Source organism: Botrytis fragariae, assembly GCF_013461495.1.
Source record: "Botrytis fragariae strain BVB16 chromosome Unknown tig00000001, whole genome shotgun sequence".
NCBI classification, from domain to species: Eukaryota; Fungi; Ascomycota; class Leotiomycetes; order Helotiales; family Sclerotiniaceae; genus Botrytis; species Botrytis fragariae.
Window position 1 is genome coordinate 2908318 of NW_023500987.1, and position 14985 is coordinate 2923302.

The following is a 14985-nucleotide window of genomic DNA, read 5'->3' on the forward strand; positions in this document are numbered from 1 at the left end:
GGTTTCTTTTCATAGCATCTTGGGATTTGGCATGCTTCTCGGCGCAAAAGGATTCGCTTCTATGTACAAATAATATTATTTAGCACTCAACTTCACACATCGAGATTAGCCTACGGGTCAAAAGCCGGCGTCTACCGTCAGTAAGGGCAAGAGTAAGAGCGGAGTGATGGATGGTCTTCATATCGTTAGTGGTCGTCGTTATAATTTTTCATGATACTTATTGCACTTGACATTATTTGTGAATGTGGAAAGAACACTGAGTGAAGCTTGCAGTTCGAATTTCATGTTTGAGTGTACCAGTTCAGTTCAATGATCCTACTCATTTAAACTATCTAGATTGTCTATATGCTCCAGATCATATCAATATCCCAGGCGAATGAAATCTTTCAAATCACTCGAATGTCGCGGGACCAATGAAATATCGTGCTTTCAAATATGGACCATCTTTTCGGGTTATGGGTGGACTTTGTTGGACAACGACTACACTGATTCGTAATATCAACGATATAATAGACATAAAGGGAGATGGGCAGTTAGAGATCAGAGTATATTTACCTAGTATTCATTGGGTAAAGATTCCCTTCAATCTTTTCAACCCCTTGGAATCCGGATGTTGCTACGCTAGTAGACGGAGGTTATTATCTAATTCGGATCTTAAGCTGGAGGTACAATCCAGAGATAATCATGTCATCACGCCGAAAGTACCAATTATGTTTCGATGATGAGTGACCTCCTGAGCCCATCAGTTCGGTGCTCTCATTGCTCGTACGATACATCTAACACCTACACTCCTGTGAAGTGCTAGAGCCAATTTCCATCAGCCATTCTCTGGTGGAATTATTCAAGCGAAAAATTAAGGTACGGATACGGAATAGATCTAGCCAATCAACGCATGTTAAATCTAAACTACGGTAAAGTACCCTGCTGTCTCCTTTTGAAGAAATATCCCATTTAAATTGTCGACATTCGCAATTCTGGAACAACAAGTCTTCTCAACTTTCTTTTCATTACTTTCTGCACAACCTTTTCGTGTATTTGTGTGCCGGCAGTATATGCGATGGGTGTTCTTGAAAATATAGCCGGGCCATTGGCTCAGGAAATTTCGCAGCGGTCAACTGGTGTTGTCGTTGCAGCTGGCGTGGCAGCATTCATCGTTCTATCAGTTGTTCTCAATGTTTTGAATCAAGTGTTATTTGCAAACCCCAATGAGCCTCCCGTGGTCTTCCACTGGCTCCCAGTAATTGGCAGCACCATCACTTACGGCATGGACCCTTACAAATTCTTCTTCGATTGTCGCGCAAAGGTATGCTTTCTATCCCTATGTTCATTGTTTGGAGACTAATATTTGTGTATTAGTATGGCGATATTTTTACCTTTATCTTGCTTGGAAAGAAGACTACCGTATATCTCGGACGAAAGGGCAGCGACTTTATTCTCAATGGCAAGCTCAAGGATGTCAATGCGGAGGAAATATACACTGTTTTGACAACCCCCGTATTTGGAAAAGATGTAGTTTACGACTGCCCAAATGCGAAGTTGATGGAGCAAAAGAAGGTCAGTTTATTACAGGCGGTAAACAAGGGGAGTTGATGGCTGACAATGCTGGAATAGTTCATGAAAATTGGCTTATCTACAGAAGCTTTCCGATCCTACGTCCCAATCATACAAATGGAGGTGGAAAACTTCATGAAGCGTTCTTCGGCGTTTAAAGGCCCAAAGGGAACTGCTGACATTGGACCCGCCATGGCCGAAATCACCATCTATACTGCTTCGCATACTCTGCAAGGAAAGGAAGTCCGCGATCGATTCGATACCTCCTTTGCCGCTCTTTACCACGACCTCGACATGGGCTTCAGTCCTATCAACTTTATGCTTCACTGGGCCCCTCTTCCTCACAACCGTGCCCGCGATCATGCTCAGCGAACTGTAGCCAAAACTTACATGGATATCATTCAAAACCGACGTGCTCAAGCTACGGAAGCAGAGTTCAAATCTGATATTATGTGGCAGTTGATGCGCTCGTCTTACAAGGATGGAACTCCAGTTCCAGATCAGGAAATCGCTCACATGATGATCGCTCTTCTCATGGCCGGACAACACTCTTCCTCATCTTCTATCTCTTGGATTATGCTTCGCCTCGCCTCACGCCCAGACATTATGGAAGAACTCTACCAAGAACAAATCCAAGTCTTAGGGGCTGATCTCCCTGCTCTCACATATGAGGATTTGTCCAAGCTTCCTCTCCATCAGAACGTTCTCAAGGAAACTCTACGCCTCCACACCCCAATCCATTCTATCATGCGCAAAGTTACTACACCAATGCCAGTCAGCGGAACCAAATATGTTGTTCCAACGTCACATACGCTTATGGCATCTCCTGGTTGCACAAGTCGAGATGACGAATTCTTCCCCGAAGCACTTGAGTGGGATCCTCACAGGTGGGATATTGGTTCCGGCCGTGTTGTTGGAAATGATCAGGATGAGGAATTCCAAGATTATGGTTACGGAATGATTAGCAAAGGTGCTTCCAGTCCTTACCTTCCATTCGGTGCTGGCAGACATAGATGTATTGGTGAACAATTCGCTACTGTACAGCTTGTCACTATCATGGCCACTATGGTTAGATTGTTCAAATTCAAGAACGTTGATGGCAGCAAGGATGTGATTGGTACCGATTACGCAAGTTTATTCACCAGGCCATTGGCGCCAGCCGTTGTAGCATGGGAGCGACGATAAATGAATGGATTAATGGAGGATAAGTTTCAATGACGACATGGCATTGCAAGGAGTTTTTAAAAGGTTTGATCCTCATAGAAATATTAATAATATACCCCGACTTTTTAACTTTTCAGAAGAAGGGGCCAGCTTTGGGGGATGGTTGATTGAAAGATATTCCCTGTATGTTAGAGTCTTGTCATATAGTGATTGGTGAATTGGCACCATTGTGAGAGGATAAGCAACATTATTCAGTTTGTAATTATTAAAGCATTGTTTAATGTAATTCGAGGGAAATGTGAAGGGTGCAGGGTGACGGAAGAGACGGAGTAAGCAAGTGATTGATGCAAATGATGCCAATGTGATGAAGTGGATTCCCCTTCGCAAAGCGGATAAGTGGCTGGCTGCTGACATGCACGAGGGACAGTAATTGGATTGGAAGCCATGAAATATTATTGCGCATGAATGGTACACGTTTTTCGCCGGATTTTGCCTCGGACGATTGGAGAATGTTTCAACCAAGTTTTTCCCGGAGAAGCTCGATAATGTGTGGCGATTGCGATAAGGCTGAATGTATGTATGTATTAGGTATAGGTATTATCGACGGTGTACTAAGGTAGGTACACGAGGTACACAAAGGAGACAATTGCGTGTGTTGCAAACTTAATATTCAGACTTATCATGTTCGTACTTGACTTGAGTTTGTCTTGCTATAGAGAGGTAGGTCAGTCACACGTGTGTGCTTGGATTCCTTATTGTCATTTACACTTCAACTTTCTTATTACACACTCACCACCTGACTAGTATTCACATTGTGGTCAAATTATGGTCAAATTATATTCAAATTATGGTCAAATTATATTCAAATTATATTCAAATTATATTCAAATTATGTCCAAATTATGTCCAAATTATGTCCAAATTATATCCCATCTACATTGTCTCCATCTAACTCACCTATCCATCGACCTAGGTATATCTCTCCCAAGGATCATCGACTCGCCCACCTACCTGCCTGGGTAATATGCACAACTAATGGATATTTAATATCTAATATCAACCAATAAATCAGCCAATACATACCAAAAAGAATCTCCCCAAGAAATTTACCGATGTTGGTGTGCTCAACAAAACAATTTCCCGCAGACTATATCCGAATTTAAAGCTTGCCGTTTTCGGATTAACTTGTTTTCTCCTACCTGCTTAGTTTGATATTGGACATTTGAGACCCCTCGGGCTCGGGTCAAAAAGTAACTTACTATTTACTGATTAACTCTTCGACCATCCATCTGCTTGTTTCTTATTCCGGTCCAATCGACTTGACTTTCATATTGTACTCTCGTGATACCGGTCATAAGTCTTCTTCAATTTACTTACTATTCTTCTTTCTCAATCCGTCTATTTCGTTCCTCGGTCTTCTCCTAATATATCTTCTGTTGCCGTCCCTGTCTCTCCTGTTCTCTCCCTTCATATCATTCTACGAACTTCGAATTCCACCTTACATCTTTTCTATGCTACACTTTGACGACTAGAAGCCAATCTGTTTCACAAACGATCAATACTGTGAACCAAGGAATATATTTTTGAGCCATGGTTTGCGCAGCGTCATCTTTGACGGTGGAGTCTTACGAAGATGTTACTACCAGCACGATGGCTTCGGGAAGAGAAGAAGCCAAACCCCTAAACAAGAGACGACATTCCTCCTTTCACCCGCGACGAAAAAGCAGCGAACAAGTGATGGATGGCGAGGAAAGTCTCATGCTTAAGGTATTTTATCAGGTCACTTTTTATCCTGTGGCGCATAGATTCTAACTGAAAGAAAGGTCGATGTATTCCTGTCAGAACTCGAGCGCAGATTAGATTTCATTGAGAAATACGGAAATCTTACCTTCGATTCGAGTATCCTATGGTCATATGCAACATTACAGGCAGTGAGGGAGAGGTGCTCGCTGGTATCTGGCGAAGTCTTAGGGGCTACAAAAAGGAGGGCGAGAATCATGGTTGATACGGTTGAATCGAGATACCAAGATGCTTTGGTTGCGCATGAAACATTACATGAGAAGGTTCATACGGGAATTGGGTTGTTAGAAGGTATTCTATCAGAATTCGAAACGAGAGCATATAGAGTAAAGGAGAAGGGACTAAGGGGTACAGCGGAGAGCTTGATGGACGAGGGGCGCAAAATTGTGGACGAGGGTTTGGGAAAAGCCAGAGAAGTGGTCGATGAAGGTTTCGAAAGAGCCAAGAAGGCAGCCGGGACGGTAGAAGAACACATCGAAAACGCCATAGCTCGAGCGAAGAAACATGGACTCATCAGATACGAAGACTTGCCTATTCCATGGCGGGTCAACCCACATATCGTCAAAGGTTACCGCTTCACTGAATCAAAAGTGGAATGCGTCCAATCGATGTTCGGATTGTCAAACGAAACTGTCAATATCTGGTCGCATGCAATCGGCTTGCTCATTGTTCTATCAGTCGCATTTTACTTCTACCCCTCCAGCCACGCATTTTCCCTTAGCACGAAAGCTGATGTCTTTATTGCGGCATGCTTCTTTTTTGCTGCTTCTAAATGCCTGGTCTGCAGTACAATGTGGCATACGATGAATAGTGTAGCAGATCAAACGCTCTTGGAAAGATTCGCTTGTGTTGATTATACCGGCATCTCCTTACTCATTGCTGCTTCTATCATGACAGCCGATTACACAGCATTCTACTGCGAGCCTGTAAGTCGCTGGGCATACATGGGCATAACTGCTGCTCTAGGTTTAGGGGGCGTTATTCTTCCTTGGCATCCAACCTTCAATCGACAAGACATGGCATGGGCACGTGTTGCCTTCTACGTCTGTCTCGGTGCAACTGGTTTCGTCCCTGCCTTACAACTCAATCTCACTCGTGGTGGAGCATGGGCAGCGGAATTCTACGCCCCCCTTGCAAAGAGTATTACTGTCTATTTAGTGGGAGCATTCGTTTATGCTAGCCAAGTGCCTGAACGATGGTGTCCAGGTGCTTTCGATTATGTTGGAGGTAGTCACAACCTCTGGCATTTCGCAGTGTTGGGTGGCATCCTCTTCCATTACGTAGCGATGCAAGAATTCTTTGCAAATGCATTTGCGAGGGCTGAAAATGGTTGCACGATGTACTGATTGGGTTATCGGTCATCATGGGTTAGAGATCGTCAAAAGGTTTATCATATTGCATCTGTTTTAATTTCATTTGGGTTGGGCATGGCGAGGGCGTTTGGGTATTTTAATAAGGCGCCGCATTGCATTGCACTTTATTAGAGCAAAGTAGAGTAGATGAAGAGATAGAGATGGAACAATTTCTAAGGAAAAGTTTGTCAAGAATGCATGTTGGTCAGTAATTTACAAGAGGGACTAGAAGATGTCCTCACTTCAATCCTATAATGACTCAAAAGAACAAGCGATTTTAAAACATTTTGGGAGCAAACAAATATGACACCAATTTTCTTGTCCGATAGATGCTTACATGTACGAAGTAAATTTGCATGGCGTAATAATCTTGCTATGTAAAGTGGGTGGATTGACCAGCCCCAAGTTGAATACTAAATGGGTGTAATTATCTCTAAAGGAGCCTATCAAATTTGCGCAACCCGACTCTCCCAGCGAGCGGCGCCGTTATTCATTTCATCTGTATTATTGTACATCCCGCGCTCCCTTGCCAATTCTCCGTGTCGATACATCACACATTACATATATTACATGTTACATGTTACATGTTGAATGTTATACGTAGGTAGGTGGATAGGTAATTCACCAACCTCCCCAAGCCACCCCAACAGCGATGATAATCCACACTCCGCCGTAAGCAGATCCGGGGTGGAGGTGGAGGTGGAAAGAAGACGCGCCGCTGCCGCTCAGCCAGTTGGTTACTTTGTTCCAGTCGGATTCGAAGGCGTTGGAGGAGGTGGTTGTGGGGGTTAGGATGAGCGATGCGGTGGAGTTGGGGAGGCTGGTGGATTTGGTTTGGGAGGTGAGGTGGGTGGGGGGGAGGGAGGTTCCTGAGGTTGTGGAGAGGGGGGTGGAGGTGGAGGTGGAGGTGGAGGTGCTTGGGGTTGGGGTTTGGGAGGGGGGTGGTGATGAGGGGGTGGTGCTGGGTAAGATGGTTTGGGTTGTTTGGAGGGGATTTTCGCTTTCGGTGGGGGAGAAGGCGGTGGTGGAGAGAGTGGTGGCGGATGTGAAGATTAGGAAGGGGAGAAAGATGTAGAGGAGAGAGGAGGTATGCATTTGGAGACTCGAGAGTGATAGAGAGTAGGTACTCGAGATGTCTATGGGTATTTCGTCAAGATGTGGATGATGAGACCAGCTAAAGCGTATCTCTGATTGCTTGGAAAGAGGATCTTTCGCATGTAAATGTTTATGTTACGGGTATGGTATAGACGTTTGTGTACCTAGTCAGAGAAAGACTGCGAGAAAAGAGAAAGGAAAAGGTAATTAAAAAGATGTATACGCTTGGAGGACATGAGAAGAGAAACACAGCAGACTATGTGTGTACAATACAACAGAGTTTCCTAGATGGCTGCACAGCCAGCGACCTCGACCGTTCACTTAAACTTAACTTGCTAGAGTGATTGCTGCCTTTTTGGTCTTGTCTGTCACTTACACTCGAAGACTTACGTCCAGAGTTATCGGGACGTAATCAGGCCTCGCGAGGTGGGCTGAGAAATCCTTGAATATTCTTTGATGCTATCGAAATCTGATTTTTTTCATGTGTAATCTTCACATCAAAGAGCGTCTGAATATTGCCCGTAATATTCTTAGGGTTCAAATAATGACTAGACAATCAGATGATGGATCGCATGGATTGGATAACTCGACACCACCTGCAGCATGGAAGGAGCGATGAGGGTAGATACCTTCCTCGAAGTCGTAGTGTCATTCTTTTCCTTAGTGCTAGTACTAAACCCCCTTTTCTTTCTTTTTCCTTCTTCACTTGATGATTGTAGAGAGGGTCAGATGTTAGGTTATAAGGCGAGGCCAACAATACAATGCAATGGTCGTGAAGAGGCGCTGCAACCGCGCGCGAAGCACATGTACTCAAAAGTGACCCAACTCGAGATGATTTGCAGAATTCTCGAATTTCTGGACATTCTAAAGATTCTAAAGATTCTAAAGATTCTAAAGATTCTAAAGATTCTAAAGATTTTAGATATTTTGAATGTTTTAAACGATTTCAACAATCTAATTATTTTAAGTATTTTAAACATCTGAATGATTTGAATGATTTGAATGATTTGAGTCATTCAAACTACTAGAATCTTAGAATCTTAGAATCATTCTCTCACTTTAATATATAATTTCAATTCAATTTCATCATGTTAGAGAGTATCTGTTATTTCCATAATGATTCTCCAGTTACATTTTAGTGAACAACACTTCTCTACCTAAATATTGTGTGACTTTTCGAAAGTGTGATCTTCTCCAATACAGATCTTGTATGCTAACTTCGCATACTCTCTAGCTTGCTGCAAATGTTGCGGGGCCAAAACAGAATAAACACTACAGAGATAAACCCATGCCTCGATTACTCCAGGCAGCATTAACCCCCATTTCGCAATCTCAAGAGCTTTGCCGGGTAGCGCAGGTAAGTTTGCATTCTTGATCACGAAGCCAATGGAATCCAAGGCTCTTAGCGTCGTCGATACAGCTTTCTGGGTCATTTCCCGCTGGGAGTAAACTCGAGCTAATCTGAAATATAATTCTCGTAACGCTAGTCGTGGAACGTCGATTGCTGGTCGCTTGTATGTCTTTTCGAGAGCATTCAACAAACGTTCGGCCTGGGGAATGGCTACATGGCTCGCATCCAATACTATCTTCAAGTTTCTGAACAACTTCTTTCTCACTGTGATTTCTTTTCTAGATGTGTCCTCCGAATCAGTGCAGATGATACACTTGCATTGAAATCCCCAATGTTTCAAATCATTTTGTATTTCATCGCTCTCTCCCGTGGGCAATTTATACCAGTATGTGACTTCCGTATTCGCGGGTACATCACTTGTAGCCCGAACCAATTGTAGGTCACCAAGAAAGCTTCTACGGGCATTGCTAAGACAAGAGTGATTGATTTTTGAAGCCATGAGCCAAATGCCACATGAGTGATGCTTGTCATCCTCTTCGGGCTCTGATGAATGGCTCTTGAAGGAAGAGAGAGGGCAGCCAAAGACATTGAGAGCCATAATTTGTTCGACTAGGAAGCTGTTTATGAATACGGCATTAGTATCTGACAAATTATTTCGGGATGGGAACGTACGTATCAATGACTGGTTTCCCATCAACCTCGGTTTCTTTCGCAAGCTTATAAGATCCACGATGAAGCGCAGTAAATTCAGGAATAAGGGATGGATTCTTCCAAAGCTTTTGTATGATGGTCGTTATGAGATCGCCCTGCGTGCCGACTATCATTCTATTCGTATGGATATTGATCAGAAGGGTAGTTTTTGCATGGATATCCGAGTCTTTCGACACTCCAGCATAACAATGAGCAAACGCCTTCTCACACAAGAGCAGTTCTCCAGCCTTCACGGCTCTAGTGGTAAACAATCCTTGCCCGCGGTCCGGGGAAGACTTGACGACGACCGGTCCAACATATGTTGCGTGATCTAAGTGCGGTGGTCTAGTTGTTGAAAGCTCCTTGTAGATTGACCTAAAGTCGTACATGCCACTTTCCTGCTCCTTTACACGGCGACAAACCCGCTTGAGCCCTGTGGTAGCAGCAGAATTATTGGGATACTTTGCGCAGAGATGTTCGAAAATATCATGGCATTTGGAGAATCTTTCGAGCCCATATAAAGCCTGTCCTGCTCGGTACAGTGCCTTTTCTGGCACGTCTTCAAGGGAGATCATGCATCCCGTGTCAGTTAATGCAGAATCGAAGCTTCCATCCTTAAGGTGTGCCAATGCGCGATTGAGACGGATTGTCTCCTCAAGATGGGCGGAAGGACTACACTTGAGAGCCGCGGTATAGCTATGGTATTAAGGGTTAGCGAGAGGGGTCTCCACGTGTAATAGGCGAGTCTGTGTCATACTTGTGAATGGCCTCCCAGTACTGTTTCTTTTCCATCGCCTCATTTCCCTCTTGTTTCCAGTCCTCTGCAGTTTTACCGATGTCGATAACCGTAGGCTTCCACTTCTCTGGCAAGAGATTATGATGTGCATCCAGGTAGGTTATATCGCTCACATGGTCAACTCGAAGACCATAACCACCATCACTTGTAGTTTTGAAATACGGCTCCTTCACTAAGAAGGCATCATCCTTCACAATGACACTTGTAGCTGGACGAACCTTCTCGTCTGGCTGTTGATAGAGTTGCAGCTGTACAGCATCTTCGTTTTCGTCCTCAACAATAGCCATGATCGCTGTCATTCTGGTGGGAGGTGTTGATGCCCGGACGAGAAGGTAGCTACCGCGGTGATGAGTTTCTAGTCGCAGGTCTTTGATTTGTATTGGCTTCAACTTGTCAAGAGGTGTAGTAGATGGTGCATATGTATTGGCAACAAAGGAGGTATGTAATTGCATGCTGTTTTGCCTTAGAAGCCAGTACATTTGCTGCGATAAAGCATTCATCATAAAGTCCCTAATGAGTTCCAGTCGAGATTTCATGTCTTTGGGGTGCTGTCCTTGACGACGCATGGCGGCTCTCAAAGCCATCCGCTGTCGATCCAGTATCTGCACATACTGAGAAACCTCTGACACATTGTCAATGTCCATTTTGGTGGGTATAGTGAATGTTAGACTTCGGCTGTGAGTTAAGGAGTCAATGAATATCGAGCAAGTAAATATGAGAGGAATTTATCCCTCAATAAAAGAAACAGGTCTATCAAATGCAAACGCTGATCCTCCAAGGGTATCCAATAGTACAAACTGCAGTCCAACAATATAAGGCTTTGAATATCTAAAAGCAATTAGAAATTTGAAAACAGTTCAATGTTCCAATCAAATTCACTTTCTCAAATGATTTGAATGTTTTAATTAGTTTGGAGATTTGATAATCGTCATTATTGGACTACCCTGGATCTTCCCCTATCTTCTGATTTCCGTCAACTTTCTTTTCATTCATCTGCCGCTAAAAGAAGCCCAAATTGCCTGTAGCCAACCCGCATGCATGTTATGCGTGATGCTTGGTGATTGTGTCTATTTATCTTTTCAAGGTGGCTGTGACACTTCGGGTTGATGCATCTCAACGTCTTGGTATCCTGCCAAATTCAGACACTTGCAAACGACTTATTTATGATCACCCTCTTCATGTACAGCTTCTGTTTGCTTCCAATCCTTGATTTTTGCCGGGAGCACGCTTCGGCTGATGTATTCGCTCCTACAAGCAGTAAACGAGGGCCTTTATTTTGATAGAAACAAGGATTGAGATGATAGAGGAAGTTGATATAATTTATACAGTAAATGAATTTTTTATCCAACGATTTGCAGATTTGGAACTTTGAAAACTTTGGGAATTGGATCGCAGGCCGAATTCTTGGAAACCTACATCTAATCATCCGCCATTTGAATGATTGAACTGAACATCTTACTCCGATAGGTAACTTCAATATTAAATTATATAATGCTTGTATGCATCCATCTCAAATTATTCATAACATCATGTCCGTGTCGGGATTTCGCTTGAACTCCTCTTCCGATTGCTCGCCCCTTCATCCTCTCAATGGGAGAATGTGTTGAATCAAAACTTCTCTTCTACACAGAGGACATTCTGGTTTCTCCCTGACCCAATCTCCAATACAGCTCCAACAAAATACATGTCCACATCCCAACACACTCGGATCCTTCAGTTCCTCTAAACACAAGGTACATTTTCTATTCTGCTCCCCCTTTATCCATCCCATGACCTTATTATCACTCAGGTCATATCGTGCACCTGTAAGCACAGGTGTATTTGTAGTTTTGCCAATAGAGCTGGAGGAATGGGATATAGCTGAGGATGAAGCGAGGAGATCGCTAGGGGAAGATGGGGAGTCAAGGGAGATTTCTACGCCATTAGATAGAATGGCGGAACTTCCAGGCGCAGTGGAAGGAACATCGGCGGAGAAGGTATTATTTAGGTGGAGGTAGGTTTGCACGCTCATTTGAAGGAGAAGAAGTACACCCAAGACTTCATATCCTACACGTTGCTCCGATGGAGCAATGCGCTTTGTAAAGATATAACGAAGTCCCAACAGGCGTTTTGACAGTTGGTAATAAGACCCCGAGAAATAAAAGACGGTGAGAGTAAGGGCGTGAACGGGTGAGGGTGACGTGATTGTTGAGAGATGGGTGAGAATATATTGCTGAAATTTGTAGGAGTATGACTTTTCTTGTGCTTTTCGGGTAAGCTTGCGGAGGTTGGCTTCGAGCTTGTTACGGATGCGAGTGCGAAATGATGGAAGGATCTTGGTAAGAGAATATGGAAGAAGTATTGAACTCAAAATATAGCCTGCGCGTCGAGAAATGTCGGGAAGTCTTAGGGTATCGTCTTCAATCTGAACAATGTCACAGTACTCTTCTCCTAATGTCCGGTTGCCAATGAGGGTTGTGAGACCGAGATAGAGTAATTCTGAAAATGTTCGCGCTTCGTTGGTATATGTGTGAAGAAATCTTGCTCCATACAACCGGCGCAGGAGATTTGAGAGATGATTCAGGAGAACTCCTTCAAAATATGCATCTTTTTGATGTGATCGAATTATGTCTGGTGCTGCTGCGAATGGGTACTGATAGGATGGACCCTTAACATCCGAGGGGGATATCTCAGATATATGATCTGTCATTGTATGTATTAGATTTCAAAGAGGAATATTATTATAAAGTTGAAGCTGGTAGGTTTCACGAAGGTTGCGTGAGGAATGTATCAATGAATCGAGAGCTTAGAGCCGAGGTCGAGCTTTCCGCCATTTCCTCAGCCTTGTGCCACAATGTGGCTAGGATAGCTCGAGGCTACTCTTATCTAATTTCCATGTGACTTCCTTACGTATCAGATTAATTTGAGATATTCATATGAAAACGTCTCCCTTTCTAATAACTTACCCAGTATTGTTGTGTCGTTTGCAAATATACCCCAATTCAATTCTTTACAACTCACTTCAGTCATTCATTATCAGCTTAGTGCGTCAGATGTGGTATTGTAATAGGCGGTAGAATGGATGGAGACCCTGCTGTTGAGAATGAGCTCGACTCTTTCAGTCGCACTCTTCCCTTACCCTATAGAGTTGCATTGATCATTGTATTAGGTATGTAGTACTTCTCCAACAAGTACATTCCTGAAGCCCATTTACTGACATTCAATAGGAGTCTGGGCTTGGGGCGCAAATCTTCATTATCTTTCAATTGTTAAAATTGTAAATCATCATTTCCCTCGAACTCCTAGAACACTCTAACCCAAATGCCTCGTAGAATGTTCCCTCACTCATCCAATACCCACAACGAGCTTCTCCACGAACTGATCCTCCGCATCATTTGTCTGCGTATCGACTTGCTACTTATCTTACAATTCCCCTTGTCCTCTCAATCCTCCTTTTCTGGGCACTCTCCCACCGCGACCCAGCTCTAGTAATCTACTATGACTTTCTTCCGATAACTTACATTTGCCTTCTCTTCCTCGCATTTCTAGTACCCTTACGCCGCGCATCTTACTCTGGTCGTCTCCATTTTCTCTCCGCCCTCAAGCGTGTTTCAATTGGCGGTCTCGCTCTTCCCAATGAAGGCAAGTTCGGCGACATCCTCCTGGCTGATGTTCTCACTTCCTATGCGAAAATTATAGCCGACCTTTTCGTCTCCTTTTGCATGTTCTTCACCCCTTCTGGCAGCGCGACTTCTCGCCCTGATCGTGGTTGTGGCGGGCAATATCTCGTCCCTATTATGATCGCGATACCCTCACTTATTCGTTTCCGGCAATGCATAATCGAATACCTACGAGTCAAGAATTCACGCTCATCTACTTCTGGATGGGGTGGTCAACATTTAGCCAATGCGCTCAAGTATTCCACGGCGTTCCCTGTGATAATATTCTCGGCTATGCAGCGAAACCTCTCGGTGAATGAGACCTCGATAAACATCACCACAACAACACTCTATCGATTCTGGCTACTAAGCGTACTCATCAACTCTCTATACTCTTTCTACTGGGATGTGACTAAAGACTGGGATCTCACTCTCCTGACTCCGTCATCAAAGAATACAGCCTCCTATCCCCTTCGACCTCGCCTATATCTCCCTACACAAGAACTCTACTACATCGCCATCCTTTTTGATTTCCTCCTCCGTTTCACATGGTCTCTCAAACTCTCTCCTCATCTTGACCACTTTGCCGATTTTGAAAGCGGCATTTTCTTATTAGAGGTATTGGAAGTTGCTAGGAGATGGATGTGGATATTCCTGAGAGTGGAGACGGAATGGGGACGGGAAAAGGAAAAGGGTAATGCAAATGGATTGCTAGGTGGTCCAGGAGTGGACGATGTTCTGTTAGGCGATTATAGGGATGAGGATGACTATAGTGATTAAGATGTGGGACTTTCATGCACACGGAGAAGTAGACTGGAGTCGGTTATACTATTTAATATGAATGGACGTGCTGTAGTCAATAGAGGCATACATCTATAGATGCCTAACATGACACCAAGAGAGATTGAGCGCATGAATCAATTGAATGTAGGATATAGCTGGCTATTTCTAGGAAAGGTTGCGAAAATTGAAAACCCAACCATCACATATATTACTCATCCTGCGATCATCAAACTCACCGACTATGAATTCCTCGAACTGTGAATAGTCTCCAACACCTACCTATCCGGAAGTATCAACGTTCCTCGTCTGGCGATTGGGCATCGCATTAGCTTCCATACTTCCCTGCACTTTATTATTGCCTATGCTTCCTTCATATACACCTTGGTTCGTGTGGATGCTTCTTTGGGGTTTCCGCATTAAGCTTGTTTAAGCCAGTGATATCAGATGATATCTAGTCAATAGATCGATATCTCCCCTCTCCCTCTTTTCCACCTCTTGCTAGTTTGAAGGACAGTACGAGAAATTTAACAAAGAGCTAGTACGGCATTGTCGCATCGCCCTGATCAGGGTAAAGGATAGTTACAAAAAACTGTTTGATCTATTCTCATGAATTTTCAGAACTTCACACAAGACTTCAGCAGCAATTGTCAATTTGCATAGGTAGGTAGGTAGGTAGGCATGCATAGATGTGTCTGAGATTGTACGAAATGAATATGTAATGTACCATAATAGCTGTTCTATACATCAAGATTTACCTATTTAGCT

At 43.6% G+C, this 14985-nt stretch overlaps 5 protein-coding genes across 5 annotated transcripts; 3 read left to right on the plus strand and 2 right to left on the minus strand.

Moving 5' to 3' along the window:
* Window positions 1-1057: 1057 nt before the first annotated feature.
* On the plus strand, window positions 1058-2736 carry Bfra_000898 (putative 14 alpha-demethylase protein; the record flags this gene model as incomplete). The annotated part of the gene is made up of 3 exons (XM_037331342.1): window positions 1058-1303; window positions 1357-1554; window positions 1612-2736. The coding sequence occupies 3 exons, from the start codon at window positions 1058-1060 to the stop codon at window positions 2734-2736; spliced, it is 1569 nt and encodes a 522-aa protein (XP_037197675.1).
* A 1569-nt stretch (window positions 2737-4305) lies between these two features.
* Bfra_000899 (putative hemolysin-iii family protein) lies at window positions 4306-5861 on the plus strand (the record flags this gene model as incomplete). The annotated part of the gene is made up of 2 exons (XM_037331343.1): window positions 4306-4482; window positions 4539-5861. The coding sequence occupies 2 exons, from the start codon at window positions 4306-4308 to the stop codon at window positions 5859-5861; spliced, it is 1500 nt and encodes a 499-aa protein (XP_037197676.1).
* A 2258-nt stretch (window positions 5862-8119) lies between these two features.
* Window positions 8120-10443, minus strand: Bfra_000900 (putative tpr domain protein; the record flags this gene model as incomplete). The annotated part of the gene is made up of 3 exons (XM_037331344.1): window positions 8120-8930; window positions 8986-9699; window positions 9761-10443. 3 exons carry the CDS (start codon window positions 10441-10443, stop codon window positions 8120-8122), a joined length of 2208 nt encoding a protein of 735 aa, XP_037197677.1.
* A 935-nt stretch (window positions 10444-11378) lies between these two features.
* On the minus strand, window positions 11379-12488 carry Bfra_000901 (putative peroxisome biosynthesis protein (peroxin-10) protein; the record flags this gene model as incomplete). The annotated part of the gene is made up of 1 exon (XM_037331345.1): window positions 11379-12488. One exon carries the CDS (start codon window positions 12486-12488, stop codon window positions 11379-11381), a length of 1110 nt encoding a protein of 369 aa, XP_037197678.1.
* A 268-nt stretch (window positions 12489-12756) lies between these two features.
* Bfra_000902 (putative protein-er retention protein) lies at window positions 12757-14217 on the plus strand (the record flags this gene model as incomplete). Its single annotated transcript, XM_037331346.1, has 3 exons — window positions 12757-12947; window positions 13006-13055; window positions 13111-14217. The coding sequence occupies exons 1-3, from the start codon at window positions 12857-12859 to the stop codon at window positions 14215-14217; spliced, it is 1248 nt and encodes a 415-aa protein (XP_037197679.1). The 5' UTR covers window positions 12757-12856.
* Window positions 14218-14985: the final 768 nt, after the last annotated feature.